At 44.5% G+C, this 25,262-nt stretch overlaps 1 protein-coding gene across 1 annotated transcript in view; it reads right to left on the minus strand.

Moving 5' to 3' along the window:
* Window positions 1-25,262, minus strand: part of DNAAF8 (dynein axonemal assembly factor 8) — a 99,272-nt gene that overhangs the window by 56,949 nt on the left and 17,061 nt on the right. Inside the window, exons 10-12 of the mRNA XM_058816287.1 lie at window positions 14,906-15,097; window positions 11,554-11,697; window positions 5,997-6,191 (exon numbers count right to left, since the gene is read on the minus strand). Of these exons, the coding sequence (XP_058672270.1) occupies window positions 5,997-6,191; window positions 11,554-11,697; window positions 14,906-15,097 (531 nt within the window). The remainder of the gene's footprint in view (window positions 1-5,996; window positions 6,192-11,553; window positions 11,698-14,905; window positions 15,098-25,262) is intronic.

Consider the following 25,262-nt stretch of genomic DNA (forward strand, 5'->3'; position numbering starts at 1 on the left):
ATCTCTGTGAGACAACACCAGACCCCTCAGAGCAGGATGCTGCACTTGCAGAGCCTGCAGAGCCAGGGGGGAGTTCTGGGCTCAGGTAACCTCTCCCTGCCAGCCCCGCTGAGCACATCAGGCCCAGCTGAGAAAGCATTTCCCTCTCTCTCTGTCACTCAGCAAGGCTCATGTCTGATGGGATTCAGCAAATCCTGCCCCTGAATGAGGCACATCACTCTCAAACTCTCTCCTCTCCCTGCTGCCTGTGCAGGAGCACAATTTTCCTGGTAGAATCCAGATGAACACAATGCTGAGTGTGTTCTCTGCACATCCTCCCTCCCCAGTGTGCATGTTCCCTTCAGATGGCTGCAGAATTTAGTACAGGTTGCCAGACATATTAATTATTTTATCATTTACTAGGAACTAGTATTTAAATTCCATTTTATGCAAATTTTTTATTTTGACTTTTTTTTTTGTCAAATAATTAAACCATATATCCCTACATTATCCAAATCATTTGTCATCAATACACTTTCAATTAACCTTCCTCTATATTTCCTAGTATCAAAACCAATAACCAACTGTCATCATCACTCCACAACCACCTCCAAACAAACACAGAACTAACCCCAGAACTAACCAGCCCAAAGAAACCAACCAAAAATACAAACCATGATGATAAATCATCAACCAATCACCCACCAAATTCTACGTTCTTGTAGCTTATAAAAACCACAGGCAGCAAAAAGTCTGAGATGGAGAGAGCTCAGCAAGGGAGACATGCGGTCTTCCTTAACTTCCTTCCTTTCTTCCTTGTCTTCCTACCAGTTGTGGTGAGTGGATTTCAAACAATTTGAAATGGATCTCACTGCCCTTTGTTCCCCTTCTGGATTGAGAAGGGGAGATCTTAAACCACAGAAGACAGAATGAGAGAGCAGCCCCCAGCTTTGTGCCCAGCAGCACCAATGGCAAAGCAGAGCAGCTTGAGAATTCTTTAAAGCTGCTCTTTTCAGGAATAATGAGTGATGGACACAATCTAAATGTAAGCTGTCAAATTTTAGGAAGAATGAAAACCTCTAATGTTTTATTCCTCTCCAAGCTGTGCTTTCATCTTTGTGCCAGCTCTGGTAGACATCAGTGTAGTCCTTCCTCCTTCTAAAGGTTAAGGGGTTTTATTTACAAATGCCAGGGGCTGCCTGAACTCCTGGCTCCATGAAAATAAATGCCAGACTCCAGCAGGATTCAGCCAGGGCCAGGATGTCACCTTCTGCCTCCTGAAGGTACAGCCATTCTGGGCTGCAGCTGTGGATTATTTTCTATAAATGTAAATAGATGAATGCCAAGACAAACATTTCTCCCCCAGACAAGCCTTATCCATATGGGATCTCCAGCCAGATGTGCTCTCACCCAAGCTGCTGGTACAAGGTGAGCTGGCTGCACTGCACACCCAGGCTGCCAGCCAGGCAAGACCTGAGCCTTTCCACTGCCTCAGATAAAGAGAAGCCACAGGCAAGGTCTGAAAGCAGAGGGCAGGATGAACCTGTCCTTTTGAAGCTCTTGCTTTACAGCTTCAGCCTGGATGTCCCAGAGCTGAGTGCTGGCTCCATGGCTGGCACTACCAATGCTGCAGGACTCATCCTGCCAGCTCTGCTTTGGGTGAGCCTGGTGGGGAAGATGAAACAGGAAAGCCTTATAAATATGATTGTCTGGCAAAAGATTTTGAGAATATGGAAACTATAAGTGAGATTGAAATGAAAGCAAGCTTTGAGATACCTCAGTTACTGAACAACTGGAAAACAATGGCATGGCCAGCTGAAGGCAATCCCCTTTTGATGGAACAACACCCTCTGCTTGCAGGCAGGCCCAAGGGTCTGAGCAGACCCTGCCAGGTTGGCAGAAGGGGCCCAAAGAGGAGTTTTTAGGGTTTAAAATGTAACACAGTATGGTAATGTAATGATTCTTATAGGCTGTATGGAAATGCTGTAGGATTTGTATCTTGTACTAGATTGGTTAGTGAGAATTAGAATATTCAACACAGAAGAAGATCTATTGTATTGAATGGGAACTTCGCTCTCTTAGCTCTTGCCTCTTGCCCTGTTTATTCTCTTACCCCTTTTACTCTCTCACCCTCTCATCCTCTCTGCCCCTCTCTTCTCTCAGCCTGCTCTGAGCTGTGTTTGGCAGCTCCCAGCAGGGCCCTGCCCCCAGGCCCTTTGCAATAAACCCCAAGTTCCTGACCTGGCTGCAGAGATCTCTGTCTCCCTCCCGACCATCCTGCCCCCAACGCTCCTACATGAGCCCATGTGGAGGAGCTGTCCTGGGTGTTTTATCCCTCCCTAATGCCCAGTTCAGCTGCACAACAATCAGATCTTTCAAGCTTTGGAGGAGGAAAGCACAGCCCTGGGCCGTGAACTGAAGCTGGGAGCTCACAGCAATGTGGGGAACTAAATCTGGGAGCTGAGCAAATTCTCCAGGGAGCTCAGGCAGCATTTCCATCCCAAAACATGGCCCAGCTTGGGTGCTGCTCACACAGCATGAAATGAGAGAGAACACATGGCGAAAACCCCAAATCAAACCATAACTGCCCCAGCACAGGCACTGACCCACAGCAAAGCCCAGTGGCTGCAGCTGGGGATGTGTGAAAGGCAGTGCCCACACAGCCACTGCAGGGTTGGGTGAAAAGCTGATAAAAAGCTGTGGTGATGAGCAGCAGCTCCCTGAGCATGCCTCCCTCAGCACTGAAATTAAAAGCTGTTACAGCAAAAGACAGTGGAAGATGCTGAAGGCAACTCAGCAGGGCCAAGGCCATGGTACTTGTCAATGAAATAATGTCACAGCACTCAGAGCCCAGGGAGCTCAGTGTTCTCACTGAGCTCATCTCAAACACAGACTCACAGAGCTGAAAGAGCCTCTGCAAGTGCCTCCCACTGCCCCTTCAGAGGCTGCACACACAGCCTGGGAATCTCAGCTCTGAATCTGTGCCTCAAGTGCACAGAGCAACAAGTGCTGCATCTGGGGCTGCTTTCCACAGGGATTTCAAATTCCAGCAGCAATGGCCAGCTCTTCGTGTATCCAACATGGTTATTTCAGAATGTGAAATAAAATATGCAACTTTCAAAGCTTCTGTGTGTGAGAGCTCCTATGGCAACACAGTTAACATCAACTCCAGCAGGGAAAGCCCAAAAATCTGAAATTCCACATGAAAGAACTGCTCTACTTCCTGCCAGCCCCCTGCCACACATCAGCCTTGCTGTTAGGTCAGTCTTGTGCTGCTGGGCATTTTCAGCAGGCCTGGGTCACAATACTGGGGCAAATTCAGCTCCCTGGACCCAGTTCTGGGATTCTTATCTATGATTAACCAGAAAAAAAAAATAAAAATAAAAGAATTGAGCTTTGCTTAAGCAAAAAGTAAGGAGGAAACTTTGTATAGACCTGCCCTTAATCACTGCTATTTGAAAAACCTACACAAACTTTGTGTCAGAGCAGGGAAGCGAATAAAGGAACAGCACAAGGGGAACTGATCATCAGGAGGTGCAACAAAATCAGTTTTCTGGGACTTAAAGTAAGAAATCTCCTTCACCTTGACTTAGGGATGTCTGTGGACAGAGAAGGAGGGTTGGAGGTTCCCCTTCTTCCTTAAAAGCTCCCTGGAAATGCTGCTGTGCCCTGACTCTGTCCTGGCAGGCACCTGCACAGGCTGGGAGTTCAAGGAGATGCTCTGGAAAATGACCATCAAAAGCTGAACCTTTTGGACAAATGTCCCAATGTCCAGAAGAGCTGAGGGAGAGGAAAAGAACTCCAGCATGGAGCAAACAGGCAGGGGAAAAGCAGCACCAACACTTTCTCTGTGTGTGCTGTCTGTATCCCTAAGGTGAGAGTTTGCATCCTGAGGCTTAGCAGCAGAATACTTTTATTTTATGCTAAAATGAAGAAATCCTCTTTCTGCTGACAGGGGACCTTACAGTTAGCAGCTTCCACAGGGCTGGTGTCACTCCCAGCCCAAGCTGGGCTTTAATGCCTGCATTGTGAGCTGCTGCTCCTATCAGCAGTGAATTGCTGCAGGTTAATGGGCTCATTGCACAGTACTCATAAAAATGCCTCCAAAAACCAGCACAGGCAAAGCAATCTGTTTGAGGTCCAGAACAGGCAGAAAATCCAGCAGACAAATTGACTGAAAACAAGACATTGGCTCATGCACTAACAAACAAAAAGCATAAAGGTTATTACAATTACTGCTGGCAATTGCTCCCCAGATCACACACAGAGCTGCTCGTACACAACAGCTTCCCTCTGTCTCCATTTCTACCCATTTTTTTCCACCATCCTGCCAAGATTTCTCTCTCAGACTCTGATCTACCTGGAGCAAAAGCAGGGATTCACTGCATGCTCCTCCTCCACGTGGGCACAGCTTCTTTGAGCTGCTTAGTTTTGTACACACTACCTCAAAACAAACACAAATGTACAAAAAGCAAAGCATGGATCACTGGCCTTGTACCAAACCTTCAGACCAAAGAAGTTAAAAGAAGATGATACTGAGTTCTCTATGCAGCACTTTTTGGTTGTATTTTAATGACACTTGGGAACATTCTCAGTTGGTAGCACTTTGCAAAGCTCCAGGGCAGACATCAGGGTGAGCTGCTGCCTGCTGAGAGAGTGGCTCATTGAGCCCAGCTTTGGAAATCAGCCCTGCTGCCTAACCAGCTATGAAAATGTGGCTGTTCCACCCTGGCAGTGTCCAAGGCCAGGCTGGACAGGGTTTGGAGCAGCCTGGGACAGTGGGAGATGTCCCTGCCCATGGCAGGGGTGGAACAGGATGGGCTTTAAGGTCCCTCCAACCCAAACCATGCTGTGATTCCATAACTCTGTGAAGAAGCCACAGCACACAGTGGTCTCAGCCTCACTCAGGCCTGGGGGGCACAGAGCATTTGATGGGAAGAGAATGTGGTTTTTAAACTGACATCATGTTTTCCATGGCATCAAGGCAAAGATCCACCCACTGAAAGTGCCTGCTATCTTGCTGTTCAATTCCTAATGATTTATAATTCCTCTAATAAGGGATTTGCATAAAAGCCCTGGCTGTTTTAAATGCTGCCTTATTTTATGCCTAAAAAGCATGGAGCAGATTTATCTTTTACGAGTAGTCAGACTCTTTATGGCTCTTGCTTCTGCTTGAAAGCCACAGTGACTGCAAATCAACAACACTAAGCCTCCTTTTCCCGCACACAAGTGGGATAAACCTTTAGGCAAATTGCTAAGTGCACTGCTAAACCCCTAAGCTTTCATGGCATTGATTCTCACAGAGTCATGGTAATCCCCAAATCTGGTTGAAATGGCAGAAAAGTTCTCATGCTACATCATTTTCAAAATTAAAACTTCATTGTGAACAAGAATTTGCAGGCTTTGCCATTCCCTGGAATTGTGTCTCAAGGGTTTTGTTCATTTACAAATATTGGGAAAAGAGCACAATTGTCCAAAGGCTGGTGCTGCTGTGGGAAAGAAATAAACAAAACAAAAGATCTAGAAATCAGGTCATATTCAGTGCTGCTTTGAAAACCCACTCTAAATATTTACACCAAGGTAGGAAAGGGTGTAAAGGCCTAAAAGCAACATTGGGTGCCCATAAGGAATAAATTCCCCCAATTAGTACAAGGAATACTTGTAATATTTCGTTGGTGGAATATTTGTTATGGAGCACTTGCTAATCTGACAGAAGTGAAAGGTTAATTATTATTCAGCTTCTGGACAGCAGTGAGTGCTCCTGCAGACATTTCCAGGCAGGCAAGAGATTGGAAGCACTTGGTTTGGAGAGCTGGTGTGTCCTTGGAGCTCACACACTTCCCTGGAAATCCACAGATATTAAAATCACAGAATATTCTAATATTAGAAGCATTTGTTTTCAAACTCTGTTTAAATCCTTTGCTAAAGCAAATGAGAATATCTGTTAACACTGGAAAAACAACTTTTACTGGAGCTGATCAAAAAATACCAGAAGTCCAAGCACTTGTGTACAGTACCTGAGGGTCAGGATTAACAGCAATGATATTACTGAGCAGGACAGAGGGAATTGCAGGAACAAGTGGGCACAGCTTCTTTTGGAAGTGACTGGCCAGTTCATCTCTCCACCAGATAACATCTGGAAGCCATGTAGAAGTCAGAAATGCAGAAATCTTCTGGTAAAAGCTGGGTGATCCCTGGAGATGTTCTGCAGTCTGCAAAGAGCCAGTGGTTAAAAAGCTTTGGTGATGGTTTCAGAAACTCTGTCTGCACCTTGCAGCTGCAGCAGCTCCTCCTCTGCCCAGAGCCACCCCAGACCCCAGTTCCACCCAGCTGCCCTCAGATGCTCCAAACCAACCCCTGGTGTGACACCCTGTACCCTTCATCCCATCTCATCCCATCCATCAGCTCTCAAACCCTGCTCCAAAGCAGATTCCACCACCCTCAGAGGGGGAGAAAATCCCATAAACAGGGCCATGAACCAGCCCAACACAATGAAACATTAACTTCCAAAGACTTAGGGATATAAATGAAAACAGGTGTTGGTGCCCCATCCCTGGAGTGTTCAGTGCCAGGGTGCAGAGAGCACTGAGCAATCTGGTCCAGTGCAAGCTGTACCTGCCCATGACAGAGGGTTGGAATTAGATGAGCTTTAAGGTCCCTTCCAATCCAAACTATTCTGTTTTGTTTTGTTTTTTTTTTTAAAGATTGAGGCTAATATTAATACTGTTACATTAATATTGAATACTGCACTGCTAAACTACAGTTTTCCATCATTTAACCTCCCCTCTAAGGCTCATTGTTCTTCAGGTTGATTCTTAATTAGCAAGACTTTCAGAGAATAAAACCAGTGACCTCAAGGAGACCTAATTAGAAATTAACAGACTCAGCAACTGTGCAGAACATCTCTCCACCAGTAACTCAGAGGGAAGAGAAGGAACTGCTGCAGCCTCATCTCAGCTCTGGGGCAGGTGTGGGTGCCACAATATCAGAAGGATCTGAAGCTACTGGAGAGTGGCCAGAGGAGGGACCTGGGCATGGGGAAGGGTCTGAGGAGCAGCTGAGGGCACTTGGATTGTTCAGCTGGAGGAGGAGACTGAGGGCAGAGCTCAGGGGGGGCTGCAGCTCCTCCCCAGGGGCAGCTCTGATCTCTGGGACAGGGACAGGGAATGGCTGGAGCTGGACAGGGCAGGGCCAGGCTGGATTTTGGGAAAGGCTCTTCCCCCTGAGGGTGCTGGCACTGCCCAGGCTCCCCAGGGAATGGGCACAGCCCCGGGGCTGCCAGAGCTCCAGGAGAGCTTGGGCAGTGCCCAGGCACAGGGTGGGGGTGTTGGGGTCTGTGCAGGGCCAGGGGTGGGACTGGGTGATCCCTGGAGGTCCCTCCCCACTCAGGAAATTCCATCACTCTGTGATTATTGTACCTAAAAAGTGAAGCTCAAGGAGGAAAGCCCCAAATCAAAAGACAAGGAGATTGGGAGCTCCTCTGAGCCTGCAGAGAATGAAGGGATGGAGGGGCAGAGAGGAGCCCCAGAGCTGCCCACAGCTCTGCCAGTGGGATAACTGGGAATGCCTGGCAGAGAGCACAGGCTGCACAAATCTCATTCCCATGTACAAATCTCATTCCCATCAGACATGGAACTGCAGCCTGTCCATCAGCACACAGGAATTACAGGAGGTGAGTGTTTTGACATTTCTTCTGACAACAAGAAGCCAAGACCAGACAGGGATGTTGAAATCTGCCTCACTTCTATTAGCTGTTTGGAGGAGGACAGAAATAAAATCACCCCCCAAAAAAGCTGATAAAAATGAGAGGAAAAATAGCAGAACCACTGGATATAGGAATAGATACCATCCCAGTTGAATAAGTCAAAAGACTTCTTGATGTGCAAAGAACAGGAGCTTTTTCCTGGAGAAGCCACCATTATAATTCTATTTATAACTATTAGACCTTGGGGCAGAGAACCAGAATGTAATAAATAATAAAAGATACACACATGACAGTGAAGTGGCCAGTAACTAAGAAATTGATGGTTCAGAGGCCCCTTTTGGGGCTGGAAATGGACTCTGGGCTCTACACATTAGTATTAAAACATAATTTGTCATCATGGTTAACATTTACAGATACTTGGTCATTTTTGCATAATCAAAAATAAGTAGCTTAAGGTCTCCCTAAATTTTTATAGCAAACAGATGCAACAAAGTACCTGGAAACCCAATCATATTTTAAAGTTAAGGCGTGAAAAGTGTCATTTTGTGCCCACAGGAGACAACTGGAACAAGAACCAGTAAGTGCCCCAACAGGATGTTGTTTTTCAATTCAGCCACTGACACTTGCACATTGACAGGACAGTGAGAGGCTGAGGCTGCAGTGTGAAGAATAAAGTCCACATTTCTCTCCACAGCAGCTGAAGCTGCCCAAGGGCAGGAACAGAGAGCCTTGCTGTCATTTTCCTTGTCTCTGCTGGCGCTGACATCCCAACTCGTGTTGTTCCTCCCAGCTCTGATCTCTGCTGGGGAAAGCAGCAGCTCTACAAATGCCTCAGGAAAGAAAGATTGACACAAGTCAGTGCTAGCACAAAGAGCCTCTAATGAGGGACAGGAAACCCAAGTCCTGCTTGGAAGAGCTGCCCCAACACCTGAAACGTCACTGCTGCGCAACAGAGCTGAGCTCAGAAGTTTGTCATGATCAGGGTGGGCAGGCCCTGGCACAGGGTGCCCAGAGCAGCTGTGGCTGCCCCTGCATCCCTGGCAGTGCCCAAGGCCAGGCTGGGCAGGGCTGGGAGCAGCCTGGGATGGTGGAAGGTTGTTGTTCACAATGTGAACTGGCAACTTCCAAATTAATACATTTTTTAAAGACTTTTACCATGAATGCATTCCCACAAGAGTTACTAACACTTTACAACAAAGACAAGAATTTCTAAGTATAGACAAGGACAGTAATAGAATTCTTAGACTTTCAATTTTCCCAACTATCATCTCACCAAATTGTAATGAAGAGCTGATGATTTCAGCTCTTACTTACAATGCTCCAATGGCAATTCAACCAAAACCAACAATGGCTATTGCTGTTGCATTACCAATGAATATAAATAAGCAAGTTGTATACTAAGGAATGCCTGTTAAGAGTTTTAGCCCAGTACCTAATGTCCTTTAGATAAAATATGCTTAAAGAATTCTCTACAAATTCATTTATTTCTCACATTAGGTGTCCCAGCTTCTTGCAGAGATTGGGAGTGGATGGCCTTGAATGGCCCCTTCCAATCCAAACCATTCTGTGATTCCATGAGAAGGACTGGAGAAACTGCACAGTTTGTTCCACCAGGATGTGATTTAACCCTTCCCAGCTCCAACCAAACACTCAGGACAGCCTGAGCCCACAGCTTCAGAAGTTCATTCTGTTCTGTAACCCTGGGGAAATATTTTGAGCATAATCAGTGCTCAATAATTTTGGTGCTTTGGCCAAGCCCTCAGCTGGAATCAGCAGAGAGCAGGTCAGGCTCTGTCCCTCCATTGTCTTTGCTCCACAGAGGAAACACCTTATAAGAATTTGAGGAGAATTTATAAGAATTTAGAGAGACTTTAAGACCTTTGGATTACACAAAAAATACCAAGTATCTGTAAATGTTAACCATGATGACAAATGATATTTTAATACTAATGTGTAGAGCCCAGAGTCCATTTCCAGCCCCAAAAGGGGACTCTGAGCCATCAATTTCTTAATTACTGGCCACTTCACTGTCATCTGTGTATCTTTTATTATTTATCACATTCTGGTTGAATTCAATTGCCAACACCAAGTCCTTGTCCAGTCCAGCAGAGCCTGAACTCTTCAGCCTCTGCTCAATCTCCAGTGGAAAAGCTGCTCATTGTTTTGGGCTGGGCTTTTTTTGGTAGTGTTTTAATCATGACATTTGGTGCCAGCATCCATTATTTATTTTCAGGATCACTGGAGCCACAGCTGTGAAACTCTAGGTTTTGTGATACAACATGGGAAATTCAATTTTTGCTGCCCCCAGGCAGCAGCTGCAAGTGAAGGGGATGCTGAAGTGTGTTTTAAAACCATGTTCACACATCCTGATCCATTTAGGCTCCCCATGGTGTGGCCAGCAGGTATAACACAGAGATCTGGGGATGAAACAGGCAAAACCAGCGTAGAAAATCCACTGAAGCCACAGAAGTTACTTTGAGGCACCTGAGAGGAACTCAGCAGAGCACAGGGCAGCACCTCCAGGGTTCCTCAGCCACAGGACAGATATTCAAGCAAGTGGCTCTCAGATTTGGGGGACACAGGGATTGCTGCTCCCCACACCCACCTGGCCACACTGCTCAGATATTTATACCAGGCAAGAGTGGCAATACTAAAAAAAAAAGCTGTCTCCAAAAAAAAAAAAAAAAAAAAAAAAAAATTAGGTACAAGATGCTTGAGCCTGTATCAAACCGGCTCTGTGAAAGAACCAACACAGCAGAGCCCAGAGCTGCAATTTCACAGCTCTGTGTTCAGGACAGTTCACCTCATGTTTTACATACATGTGCTCACAGTTTATATCATGTTTTACATCACATGTGCCCACAGTTCATCTCATGTTTTACATCACATGTGCTCACAGTTTATATCATGTTTTACATCACATGTGCTCACAGTTCACCTCGTTTTACATCACATGTACCCACAGTTTACATCATGTTTTACATCACATGTGCCCACAGTTCATCTCATGTTTTACATCACATGTGCCCACAGTTTATATCATGTTTTACATCACATGTGCCCACAGTTCATCTCATGTTTTACATCACATGTGCCCACAGTTCACCTCATGTTTTACATCACATGTGCCCACAGTTCATCTCATGTTTTACATCACATGTGCTCACAGTTCATCTCATGTTTTACATCACATGTGCCAATCCCAGCCTGTGTGCAGGACCTGCCAGTTTTATTGCACAGCTCAGGCTCTGGGGCCCACCAAAATTGAGGGCACAGGTTCATGTCCTGCTCCCAGGCCTCAGTTCCTGGCAGTCAAATAAAAATAATCCCTCCTCCTGTGCCACACTCTTCACATGGGTAAAATAAAGGAGGAAAAACCAGAATAGGTGCCAAAAGATGTGTCTCCTCCAAACGCAGCTCAGTTTCTGCAGTGTGAGGTTACAGCTAATGAGCAATTCACAAGAAATGATGCCACAGAGAGCTGGTTTCTGGTCTGCACATAACCTAAAAGCAGCATTGCTGGATTATGCCCTTTTCTGACTCAGAGATGGGGCAACTGAGAGGCATTTAAAAAACTTTTATTCTATTTTCTCATGTCTCATGTGAAGGGTGAGACAATGCAGATGTAAAATTCACTCCATCACAATTAGATGCCATGACCTGACTGCAGCACAAGTGAGGACAGCTTGGGTTGGCAATCAGCTGTAAAAGCAATTCCTCACTGGGCTGTTCCCCATCCCAGTCTGGGCAGCTTTTCCACTGTTCCATCCTGCCCAGACTGGGATTTCAGCCTGAATTGGCACATCCAGCCTGGTGCTCAGTGCACAGCAGTGCCTGCACAATTACCAGGTGTAAATGCTGCTACTCACTGCTGCCTCGTGCCTCTGGGCTGAAGGTTCCTCTGGTGCCACCAGGCAGGCATAGAGGGCCAAGCCTTCCTCTGTCCAGGCCTGCTGCAGCCCCACCACCTCAAATGGAGCTGTGGGACCACCCTTCCTCTTCACAGGAGGCACCTGGAAATCCATTGGAACACAATTCCATTTTAGATGGAGTGAAAAAACCCTTTAACTTGCTCTGTTGCTTTTGAATAGAGCCCCACAACAAGCCAGGGAGAACTGTGCTTTGATTAGTAGATTAGCTGTGGTTTAGCCAGTAGAAAAATCAATAAAGACCAAATTAAATAGGAATAACACATTGCTTTTGATAAGCCATGGGATTTATTTTCACAATGAGGACTTGCAGGCTCTGACTTCCACCAGTTTCACTGTGTGGAAGCAGGAATTCACATTATTTCCCTGGGCCAGCAGGGGTGAGCACAGAGCCCCTGCCAAGGCTGCCCAGAATGTTCCTGTCACAGCAGCACTGTGTGTGCCTTCCTCAGTGACACTGAGATCAATCCAATCCCAGCTCCAAATCAATGCAAAGGGATGATGCCATGCCCAGGGGCTGCTGCAGGCTCCCCTAAAACCCAAACTGACACCCCAAACCCCAGCAATCCCCATCCTGTGAATGCCCTTTTAGTTGGGCTGAGGTGATTTCTTTTTCATGAATTTTTTGTGCACATGTGTGTGGGAGGCAAACATTCTATTTTCCAGTTTATAGATCTGATTTAAAGCAAAAAGGGTAAAAAGTGACTTCTGCAACCTCAAGGCATAAATTATTATTGTGAATATCAGTTTAGATCCAGGGAGAAGGTCCAGGGGGACAGACTATGCCCTGGCTCTTTAGGTTGCTCAAAGTCAAATAAAACATGATACACTTTAACATGCAGAATACATGAAAATCTTGATCATGAGTTAGAAAAGAGAGAGGAGAGACACCTGAAACAGCCTGGAAAGGCACTGGGATGCTGCAAACTGTCCAGGGCAGCTGCTGAAAAGGGGCAGAAAACTGGGAAAGCCAGACCCAGGGAATCAGCAAAGCCAGGAGAAAGGAAAAGCAGAGGTGCCTGATGCAGAACATGCTCTGGATGGAGAGAAAGGCAAATCTGAGCTACAGAACTGTAATTCCCTCCCAGGGCTCTGGTGGATACAGAAACTCCAAGCCTTGTTCTCCTGGTTTATAACATCACCAGTCTCTAGTGCATCATCAGCTCTATTTACTGCATTTACAGGGAGATAAAGGCCTTTAAAAACATGTTTTTAACACAGGGCCAGGCTGGATTTTCAAACTACTGCACAGCTGAGCTGGATCACTCAAAACACCAGCACCAAATCCTCCACTGGATTCCCATGGGGAATTCTGCACCATCCAAGGGACCACTGTTCCCAGCTGGCAGCATCCAGCACATCTCCCATGGAATCAGCAAGGAAATGCTGATTTACACAAGCCAGTCCATGGAATTGCATGGATTACCAGATGAGAATTTGGCCTAAAAATGCCTCAACATTTCCAATTGTCACAGACATCTTTCATGAAAAATCCTTTCCTTAGGATTTTTCCTCCTGAGAAGCTGAGAGGCCTCAGGAACAAAATGTAAACAATGGTTATCTGCTGCTGTGGAATGCAACAGGTGCATCTGGGATTGGTCTCATGTGGTTGTTTCTAATTAATGGCCAATCACAGCAGTGCTGGCTCAGACTGTCTCAGTCAGTCACAGGATTTTGTTATCATTCCTTTTTTCTTCCTTTGCTTGCTAGCTTTCTGATTAAATCCTTTCTTCTATTCTTTTAGTATAGTTTTAATAATATATATATAATAAAATAATAAACCAAGCCTTCTGAAACATGGAGTCAAATCCTCATCCCTTCCCTCATCCTGGGACCCCTGCAAACACCATCACATCCAATTCTATCAGTGAAAGAAATGCAAACTTCTTCACTGTGATCCAACAGCCATTTCAGAGCCTGTGTAGAATAAACTGGGGGATTTTACCCCAGTTCTTCTTGGGCACAAAATCCATCTGAACATGTGAGCCTGCACCCAGCAGAGTGACACAGCCCTGGAAGCTGAGGAACCCTTTCAGGCTCAGAGAGCATTGCTATAAATCAGAGCTCAGTTGTGGCTTTTTAAATGGTAATAACACAAGGGGAGAGAGCTCACACTGCAGCTGGTCACAAGCTAAGGAGTCTGAAAGGAAAATTCAGGATGCAGGGCTGTTCCAGTGGCAATTTTCATTAGCACTGAACTAGCACTAAAGAATGTCAGCAATGTTTTAATGCAAGCACGAACATCATTAACAATTAATTGTGTTTAAGTGGGGTTTAAGTGATTTAAAAGCCTGGCTGCTCAGGGTGAAATCTACCTTGACTGTGTGGATCAGTATTGGTATCCCAGAGTTTACCCCAGGGAAAAGAATAAGGCCACTGAGAAGGGTGGGAAGGAAAAATATACATTGGGGAGGGAAAATACACTGTTTTCCCTAGGGAATAAAGGGTGAAATGGATGGGAAGGAGAGAGGATGTTTTCTTCAGAGGAGGAAAACAAAGGACAATTAAGGCAGCCCCTCATTTGTTCACAGCACTCTTGACTATCAGGAAGGGTCTGTTCTTACCTAGAACAAGTGGTGAAAACCAGGAACCTGTGTCCACTGCCAAGGACAAAGCCCAAGAGCCAGCAGTCACTTTGAACCACTGAAAATCCTGCTCAACAATCTTTCACTGCTTCAGAAACTCCACACACAACCCAGCTCCACCAACTCCAGCGACACTTTTATTTACAGACTCCGAGGTGAATTAAAACATAATTTCCACTTTGTTCAGCCACTGCTTTGTAGCTGTTGGGTGGAAAAAGGAGATTTCAGGAGTGATTATGTATTTAGTGGAGGCCCAAACACAGCCCCCATCATCCAGAGCCTTTAGTGGCAGGTCACTGCATATGACCATGTTCACAGGGGTTCTTGGATGAGGCAAGAGATGAGAATGTTGACTCCATGATCAGAAGGTTTGATTTATTATTTTATTATATATATATATATTACATTATAACTATACTTAAAAGAAAAGAAAGGAAAAGGTTTCCTCAGAAGCTAGCTAAGCTAAGAATAGAAAAGAAAAGAATGAAAACAAAAGGCAGCTCTCTCAGACTCTGTCCGAGATAGCTCCGTCTTGATTGGCCATTAATTATAAACATCTAAGAGGAGCTAATCACAGGTGGACCTGTTGCATTCCACAGCAGCAGATAATCATTGTTTACATTTTGTTGCTGAAACTGCAGCTTCTCAGAAGGAAAAATCCGAAGAAAGGATTTTTCATAAAAGATGTCTGCAACAAGTGCACTCACCAGGGACAGCAGCCACGCCACCAGGGCCTGGTAGATGTTGGCAGCTCCCAGCACCTTGTCAGGCACCTGCCCCTCACACTGATCCATGGCCACCTGGCCACAGCTTGCCAGCCAAATGGTCAGCAGCAGCAGCTCCTTTCTCACACTGCAGGATCCAGGCAATGTGGCAATAGCTGGCAAAAAAGAGGCTTCCTGTCCAAAAACAAGATAGCATGAAAATGCAAGTCATTTGGATTACTGGAAATGTATTCATCATCAGGAATTAATTACATTCATTGCCATCACAGGAGGGGCATTTAACACCCAGAGAGCATTTATCAAAGAGGGAGAATGAGCCAGAAAAGCCAGGTTGTTCCATCAGTGACACCTGCCTGAGCACTGCAGGTTTTCTTGGACAGCTGTCACCTGGGTCCTCATTTAGTCACACACAGCCTGGTGAATGGAGGGTTACACAGTCACAGCTGGAAAAGTGTGATTGAATTTATTCTGTATTCAAGACTCAGTGTTTGGGGCTTTTTTTTTTAATCACTGAAAAGCCCTCAAACAAACCTGATAGTGTGAAAACTCATTATTTTCTGCTTCACCTAACATCCCTAATTTCAGAGATGAGGTCACAGTTAAGGGAACTCACCTCCTTTCTTTACCTCAGCATTGATAGTTGGTTATTTAGGATGCAAATTCCCTCTCCTTTAAGAGAACTGTTCAAAGCACAACTTCAGGCTTGAACTGTGGATTTGCAGTTTTTTGTCCTTCCACAGATGCTGCAGCTGTAATTATTGGCTGTCTTCTTCTTCCCATCTATATTCAACTTGCTGCCTATGACATTTCTTTGGAAAATTAATCATAAAGTCCCAAAAATCCCAAAAATTCTCCAGTACTGCTCCTCAATAGTTCCCATCACAAAATCATGGAAGGGCTTGCTTTGGAAGGGGCCTTAAAACTCATTTTCTTCCACCCTCTCCCACAGGCAGGGACAGCTTCCACTGGACCAGGCTGCTCCAAGCCCCATCCAACCTGGCTCACATTTTCAGTTGCTCCATGTAGCCCATAATGAGGATTTCTGCCCACACCTCTACACTGAATGAACCTTAATTTGATTTACCTGAATTTACTCTGAAAGCAAAGTAAGCTAAATACAATTACAGTCACTTTAATTCTGAATTAAAATGTCCAAAAGTGTGTTTCACAACTAATCCACTTGACAAGTTAATGTAGCTTGACTTTTGTGCTGGTCCTCAGAACAGACAACTCCTTAAAATGGTTTAATAAGGACTCAAACTAAAGCAGCTCTACTGTGTCACCCAATGTTTTGGTACCAAATAAAACTGTAAATTAGTAATAAAGGCAAAACAGCCATGCAAATGTGTGTGATGCTGCAGATTTGTATTAATTCATGTCCTGGGGTGCCAACAGAATTCTTCAGGGTTTCGACCCCTCCACTGAAATCCCCTGAGGAAGAGACTTTGGCATAAACTCTGGGACCATGAGGGAAAAGTGACTTTCCCCTATACCCTGTGCTGGAGAAAAGATCCTTCCCTCCTCCCTCAGCAAGGGTGTGGGGATCAATGGAAGAGCTGATGACATAAACAGGATCTGTAAGTAATGTTTCAGCAGGAAAGCTCCAACTATTCCAAACTTCCTTGGCCCAGTTGTTTTCTGACCAAAACCAGATAAATTTACTGATTAAGGTCCTTTCTGACTGAGGTTCTGGTGAAGGTTGGACCTTCCCTCTCCTGCCTCTGGCAGCCTCCTCACCCCAACAAGAATTTAAGTGTAGGGCTTGAATAAATTCTGAAATATTAAGACTAATGAACAAAAAATGAGCTAATCCAGTTTAATTCTGGGCAAGAACAGCTGAAGAAGGATAAAACTGGTGCTTCCAGGGTATGGCTTCCCACAGCACTGCCCAGTTTAGCCCAGTCTGCAGAGGAGAGTTCAATCTGCCCACGTTACACTGGCTTTTATTTGTGAAGTATTAGGTTATAAAAAGCCCAAAATTACTGAAATGCTGGGCTATTTTTCGTTGCTCTGGCTGGAATTGTGCTGTCACTCAGAGATAGGCTTGCAGCTGATTGCAGGCAAGTGCCAACAATTACCAAAGAGTAAATAAGATAAAATTTCCTATTCCCAAGTTCTTGCTATTTTATTTTGCAATTATAGTTTATGTCATTACAAGTTCCAGCCCTTCAGCTCAGTTTCCCAACCTCCCTCCATCCCCAGCTCTGGCCTTTTTAACTCTCACATAACACCAGTGCAAGGAGGAGCAGCAACCACAGTGAAATAACCATGATAATCCCAAAGGAAGATAATATTAATTAAAAATTCATTTTAAAAAGTGGAAATTTACCTTCATATTATTATTATTTTAAACCAGAGCTGTTTATGATAACAGCAAGCCAAGGCCTAGTGAGCACAAGATTGCCAGCCAAGATTAAGATCATTTTATTTCTAATAAAACAGCTCAGAGTGGTTCAATGATGCTTTGTTGATGTTTTTTAAAAGAGTAGTTAGCATTACTCTTCCTACACATCCATGTTAGATTGGACAAAGAGTTTCAAAGACTGGGAAACATTCATGCCAAAGCTGTGAGAGGCTGGAATGGCCAAGTTTAGGAGAACTTCACAAAGATTTCCCAGCAGAATTAACCCATCAACCCAAGGAATTGCCCTAGTGGCAGGATAGGCTAAGGAAAAACCCATTTTTTACTTTAATATGCACAATCTCTCCCTTTGAGGTAAATAAAACTTCAATATTTCCCTCCCAGCACCTTTTCCAACACTAACATGGAAGCAAGGCAGCATGTTCCACCCAAATACCATCCCTACTCCACTGGACAGACCCTGCAGCAGCAAAAGCTCCATCCAACCATCCCCTGCTTGGAAAAGAAGAGAAGTTAAACTCACAAAATCTCCTCCTTCACCACAGAGGGGTGAGTGAGGGGCAAGGGGAGGAACAGCAAGGCTGTCACTCTCATTGGCTGGAGGTTTAATCAAAATAATTGTTTCCAGCCCTGTCTAAATTTATCCCCCTATGTCATCTGCACCCTAGCTCGGATCCCAGATTTAAGAGGCAATCCCTGATGAATGGCAAATTACTGACTGCAGAACTCTTTTGCCAAAGGATGCATCTGCTGTGGGTTTGTAAATGTGAGCTGATTTCTAAGTGCTGGAGCAGCTCAGCTCATTTCTCTAATGAACCTTCCCCTCCCATTGCACAGCTGCTCTGGCATTCCATGTTCTGCTCTGCCCTGCTCAGAGCTCCTGGTACAGGACATAACCATGATCATTGTGTGGTTATATCCCCATTTCCCACACAGTCACGTGGGAAATGCAGGATTTTTAGGACACATTTAACAATTCTGGCCATCTAAAGCAAAGCAGATTATCACTATTCCATGGTTTCTAAAAATTCTTGCATTAGATGAAGACATATTGGAAATGTCAAGTGTTTGTTCATTTTCATTCTGTGGCGAAGGAAAAATGATGACAATGCCATCTGTTAGATGATTTGAAACTCCACATTAAAGTGTGGAATAAACCCTGAAACCATTCAAAAAACTGCTTTATCACTGCAAAGTGGGAGCAAGGGGTGAGAATGAGGAGAGGATCTGCAGTTCCTGCATGCAACTGGCAGAACACCCTGGAATTAGGAAGTTGACTTTTCCTCACAAAAAGGAGAGCACAACTGATGTTTAATGGTCTGAATGGTCTTTTTGTAAATGCATTTCTGTAGCAAAGTCACTCTGTGGCACCGGTGCCTTTCTGAGCATCATGCTGAGGTTATGGACCTGAAAAACACGATGGGGGCAAGATGGCATTGAAATTTCTGATGTGGATGAGGCTCAAATTGCTCAAATGGAGGAATTATGGTACTCCAAAGCAGATAACTCTGCCAAGGGAGGCTGCAGGGATTCAGGGAGCTGTGTAATGGAGCATTATTTGCTCTGATCTCCATAGTTTTCAATTCACTTAGGGCACTCCAGATCATGAGAATTGAAGTTAAAACTATAATAATAAACAAAATGTCTTTGCTGACAGTTTTCTTGCTCTGGACAATTATTCTCAGTCTTGGGTATGAAGAATAAAACCTCTTAACTGCACTAAGGGAATTCTCAGCTCCTTCACTGGAGTTAATGGCTCATCTATCAAGGATGTGGATAAATCTGGTCCATACCATTTGTTAGCAGAGAGATGCTGTGGATCACACAGGATCAAAATATTTTTGGTCCAAATTCAACAAATTAAAAATCCATTCAAATAACCTGTAACAAACACTTTTTTTTTTTTTTTTAACATATAATTTCTTTATTTTTTTAGAAGTGGGAAAATTTTCTTAAGAAGGCTCAGCTCAGGTAAACACTGACCTGAGAAATGCATTAAAATTTAAACCAAAGCAACACTGAGTCTTATTTGAGTTTGTTTGCTTTCCAAGCCATAATCATTAAAAATGAGAAGTGCCTTTTCCATGATTGGTGTTTACACTCCACTAACACTTGGAGAGGCTCAGAAGGATTCCCAGCCTCATTGTGCTGGTGTTCTGAGCACATGTAACAAAAAGTTCCTCCTATAATGAGTTTATACTCCTGGTTAATGAGAAGCAGCTGAAATGAGTAAAGGAAGTTTTAATTACTTACACATTTCATGTGAGCATAAGACTGGAAATGGGGAACTTGTGCCTCAGTCCTGGCTCTGGAATGAAGTATTTCTCTGTGGAACTGTAAAGTGGGGATAATATTTCCTTATCTTGGTCCCTGTCTAGCTGGATTCATTATCAAGACTCTGTAAAGTGCTCTGAAGAGTATAAGATAATCAACAAACTTTCAAAATTAACCTCTGTTCCCTTTCCTAATCCTCAAAGTGTTGTGGCCTCTCAGCCCCCTCAGTGTGATCTTATCTGCATCTTCCACTTGTTCTTCAAAGGATTCCAGCCTGCCTCACACATGAGATGTGCCAGCGCTTCCAGACCCTCCCAGGGAAGGGAATTGCACCTGCTCATCTGGAAATGCTGGGACAGAGCATGGAATTGGTCCTCAGCCATCTGAAGTCTAGGCTGGCATTTGGCACATGCTCCAAGCTGGGTTTGATTCCTATGGGAATGGCTCTGCTTGGATTCTCCAGGAGATTCCCAGGGGGGTGGAAGAAGAGAATCTTTAAGGTCCCTTCCAACCCAAACCATTTGGGATTGGTTCTATGATTCACCACATATTTATCACCTTGGGGAAAGCCTTGCTTTTTCTTCCCATCTATTTATCTTTTTTATTTATCATTTCCCCTGATAGTCTATGGAAATCCCCAAAGAAATAAAGGAAAATAAAGGATCTGGGGGAGGAAACTCTGCTCAGCTGCTTTATCAGGAAGTTTTATCAGAGCTAAAGTGGCTTGTTGTCAGCTTCCAATTAAAATGGATTGTATCTAGTTTGTCACAAGCTCTGTGCTCTTCCCTGCAGCTATAAAACACCCTCCAGACAACCCTTCAGACCTGTGAGTTTGGGGCTGTGTGATCCTGAGAACTGCTGAGTGCTCACAGTGCTCCCTGAAGCTGGTGGGAACTCCAGGTGCTTGGCACAGAGCTGGGCAGAGCTCTGTGTTTGCCAAATAAAAATAACTGCATGATTCTTCCACTCCATAATCTCAGATAAAGCCCTGAATTCCATTCCCTGCCACTGAGAATAATGCCCCATAATGAGTATTTGTGGAATAATGTGTTTACAAGTTGTGACCAAGTTTATCCCCCTATGTGCTGAGATTTGGAACATGAGCCCAGCCCAAGTCAATGCTGAAGAAGAAGGCATGAGGGAAACCAGGAGTGTAGGTTAAATCCTGCAGTTCCTTTAACAGACAAGCCTGTACATCCCCTTGGAACAACAGAGAGCCAGGTTCAGCCTCCTTTCATCTACAAATAGCATCAGTGATCACAGCCCTGAGGTAAGGCCAGGAGTTGGGGATTCTATTTTGATTCCAAGAGAGAATCACAGCAGAAAGTATTTGTTTCTCTGTGTAATTAAACGTGACTGGCACTTGTTCAGAGCCACTGCAAACCCAGGGCAGCCCAGCACACTGCAGGACCTGAGGAGACAAAAGGCCCAGATATGGTTTTGTGTCCTCCTGCCCTCTCTGGGATAAGGAATAGAATTTGGCTCATGGACATTTTACATTATTGTCTCCAAGCTTAATGTGAACATCCTGTTAACGTGAATGGAGGAGTATTCAGGACCTCTACTGGCAGCAAGCTCATGATGGAAACTCTGCTCCTTTTCCTTGTATTAACCTTTCCTTTAAGCAACAGCAACCAATGTTCCCATCTGTCAAACTCAGGCAGGAGTGTATTGAGGAATAAGCCTAAACTCATTTTAATCGCTTCCAAGATATGCCGAGGACTATAAAGGATTAAATATCTGACATTATCCTGGGGCCTTTCCAAACTGCAGCCAGAGAAACAGCACTGCAAGATCTCATTGCTTTGTGAATCTCTGGCTCTTCAGTTCCTCCCACAGCTGGAAAAAGCACAAACCTGGGAGCCTCTGGGAACCATCAGAGTGCCTCTCCAGGTTCACATAGAAGGGTCTCCACGGCTTTTTGGTGACCCTGTTGCTCTCAGCACAGGTGAATTTCCTGGTTCTGAGCATTTCTACAGCAATTTGGCTGGAAAAACTTCTTAAAGCAGCCAAAAGTTATGAAAGCAGCTTTACTGTGTGGCTCTTGGACTTGCTGTGGTGGTGTGAGCTCAACTGGGGAGAGGAGCCACAAGGATTGTTGTCATCTTACTGCAAAAGCTCCACACTTTCTTGGTGATTTCTCATGGACAGCTCCTTGTAGCACTGACTCCTTCCTCATAGCACAGCCAACAGACTCCAACCCTCTCCTCACCCAGCTACCCCACTCTTTTGTAGCACTCTTCTTATTAGACACAGCTGTGGCCTGTTAAGGGCAGGCCTGTTCCTAATCTTTGGTGCAACTCCTCAGGTGTGACTCCCTTCTGCACTATCTTTATTTTCTTACCTTCTATCCCCCCACGGAGGATGGGAAGTATAACCCGCCCTAAGAGTGCCTGGGCACTTCCATAACATTCCTGACTCTGGGAACACAGAATTTACAGAATGAATTCACAGAATGACCAGGTTGGAAGAGACTTAAAGATCACTGAGTCCAAGCCATGCCCTAACCCCTCCATTAAACCATCAAATAAACCATCCATTCTTTTTGTAAACACATCCACAGAGATCAAACTCCTCCTGTGTGAAGGGAGGTGTTTGTAACACAGACAGGCAAGGCCTGGACCCTCTGTTTGCCTCTTCAGGCAGATCCTCAGGTCAGATCTGAGCTTCAGCTTCTGGGATTTGTGCCCACAGCCAGGGACAGCAGGAAGCAGCTACTCCAGCAAAGTGCTGTGCCAGCGATCCCCCTGTTTGCTTTCCCTGGCACCATGTGGGAAGATGAAGAGGAGGCCAGAAACACAGGCTTTGTGCCAGCCACCCATGCTAGAAAAACATTTCCTTGGGATCTTCCATCCATTCCAAATGCTGTGTGCTGGGCTGGTGGCACAAACAGGAATCTTGGCCTCCTGTCTCTGTGTGCTAAGTTTAACTCCGTCTCTAATTGCCTTAGTTTATTTTTAAGCCTTTCTTGAGTCGAGGCAGAGGGTTCATTAAGTACAAGAGATTTTAATCTTGCTTCAGGAACTCATTAAATGCCTGGCAGGAAAAAAAAAAGGAGGAATTCAGGGGCCATCTGTTGGGCACAGCACTGCTGGCCACAGCCTTGGCATGAGCCCAACAGGGAAAGCACCTGGAGCCAGGCAAACTCAGCTCTGGTGTCCAAAAAACATTACTGTAGGAAATATTTGGTGATTTTTATAATTAATGGGGTTTTTTAAAGCTATATTAAAATAACCCTAAATGCTGTTGTAATTACATTCACACAGATGCAGTTGCTTTGGCCCAGGGTCAATGAAAACATTTGATCACAGGTGATTTGTATTACCAGGATCACCTTTGGAGTAATGCAGATATAGGAAAACTCAACTACTGTGTAACAAAATCGTTATAATCATAAAAAAGATTTTATAGGTTTCCTCAGTTTCTCCAAATATATGTACTGCACCACAATTTGGGGGATAAATTGGCATTTCTGTAAGGAAGTGGCACAAAACCTATTCCTTCATGAGTGGTTGATCAGGCCTTTGTCCATTCTTTAAGTGGAGACATTAATTTGACTTTCTTACAGTCCTTTTCCTTTATCCATTTTCCACCCAGCAATAAAAGTGGTGTATTTTTAAATAGTGCTGAGGCCATCATCTCAGTGCAGTCATGTGGGCAGCTCCAGAGGAGCTGGGGAGGTGCCCAAGTGCCCAGGCCCAGCAGGTGAAGAGCTGGGTTGGGATCCCAGCATCCACAATGTCCTTGAACAACCCAGGGAGGGAAGAAAAGGGCAATTTCCAATGCTGATGTCAGCACCACTGCCTCAAAAAGATCAAAACACCCATGGAACAGCAATGGCAATCACAGGCACCTATTTAAGGAAGACAGGTAAAGAATCAAAAGCATTTCACTGACAAATTGAGATCAAGGCACCTCCTACTTAAAAATAACTTTTGGGGCCAGTAACTGAACTAAAAATACTTTATAAGTTTTGGAAATCAATCCCTACTTTCAGGCAGATCGTGCTGATGCAGGGTAACTCTCCCAGTAGCAGAATGTCCAGCACTTCAGCACCACTCTGGATGATAAATATGAATTTTGTCAGGGATTTTCCCCTGAAGAAATATAGGATCAAAGAGAAAACAAGGCCATCAAAGGGCAAGGAAGAATTTGACCATGATGTATTGGTAATTTTATCTTCCAGTTTGTAAAAACACTGATATTTTAAAACACTGATACACAGAATAAACCATTTTCCATTCCTTCTGGGAACACAACAAAAATAAGCTTAAATTGGAAAGGGAATAATTTAAATTAGACTTAATGAAAAGCTTTACAACTCTAAGGGTAATTAAACAGCAACATGGACTACCTAGAAGTCAAAGAATCCTCACCATTGAAGATTTCAAGACCAAGTTCTATAAAGAATTGATTTTGTTGCAATACAAGTGGAACATCTTGTGGCTGAGAATTCTCCCTGACACCAGTGAGCTGAGTCAACGGGGTGTTAACATAAAGAACCTGCTGATTTTGACAAAAAGGTGATGGAGCCTGTGTTTACAAGATGGAAAGGAAAGTACCCACATCGTCTATTTGTTAAGGTAGAATGACTCTGTTGTGCCTGGATGTTTTTTGTTGTAAGGCAGCTGTAAGGCTAAGCTGCAATGAGATGAGGATCATGGTAATATAATTACTAATACAAGGTTAGCCCAAGTGATTGTGAATGCCAAGAAAAATGAGATGCCTCAGTGTGAGTCAACACATTCATTTCCCAACCACCCTGGCTGTGTAAGGGAGATAAAACTCTGTTTATGAGGGGCTGCTTACAAGGTGGCTCCTAATAGCTCTCCAACAACATTATCCTGTTCTGCCATATCATGATAAAGCAATAAATGCAGAATCAAACTGAAGCCCTGCAGGAAATACTTCTTTTTTCCAATAATAAAGGAGATGAGTACAAGCTAAATTCTAGTTGTTCTGTGTGAAGTGAATGCCAGGGCTGGATGGGCCATGCAGGGGTTTGGCTGCAGTGTTCAAGACCAGGCTGGGATAGTGGAAGATGTTTCTGCTCATGGCAGGGGTGGAATAGGATGGGATTTAAGGTCCCTTCCCACCCATGCCAGTCTGGGATCCTGTGATATCCTTAGAATAACCTGCTTGTGCTGCTCCTGACACAAAACTCAGCTCTGAGTGTGGCAAAATTTCTCACTATTATTTGGATGCCACCTAATGGGAATGTGACAGAAAACAACACCAGCACCAAGTTACTGATCATACCAAGCAAGGTGAATGAAGTGACAGATCAAACCCATTTCATTTTACATCCTCCATTTAACTGCTTTACATCCTGGGAGCATTCCTTCTGTCTCCCTCATCAATAACACTGCTCACATCATGAAACAAACCTGTGCTGTTCCTCTAAACTCCTAATTCAGCCTGACCCTACAGTGAGGATCTCACCACCACTCTGCTGGCCCTCACAGCACTCCAGGTGCTTGCATCAGTTCTGAACCAGATTCAAAGGCTAAAATGTGATTGGGGCCCAATTTCAGAAGAGATCAACTCATGCCAGTCTTAAATTTCACCAAAAGTTTGGGTGGGGCAGAGAAAGGAAAAAAAAAAAAAAAACAAAAAAATGAACCCAAAATACAGCATTAAAATGCAGGTTCTTCCCTGCATTATTTTTAAAACCAAGAGGTGAGCCAGATTGCCCAAGTATTC

This window comes from Ammospiza caudacuta, chromosome 17 (genome assembly GCF_027887145.1).
Source record: "Ammospiza caudacuta isolate bAmmCau1 chromosome 17, bAmmCau1.pri, whole genome shotgun sequence".
Classification (NCBI taxonomy): Eukaryota; Metazoa; Chordata; class Aves; order Passeriformes; family Passerellidae; genus Ammospiza; species Ammospiza caudacuta.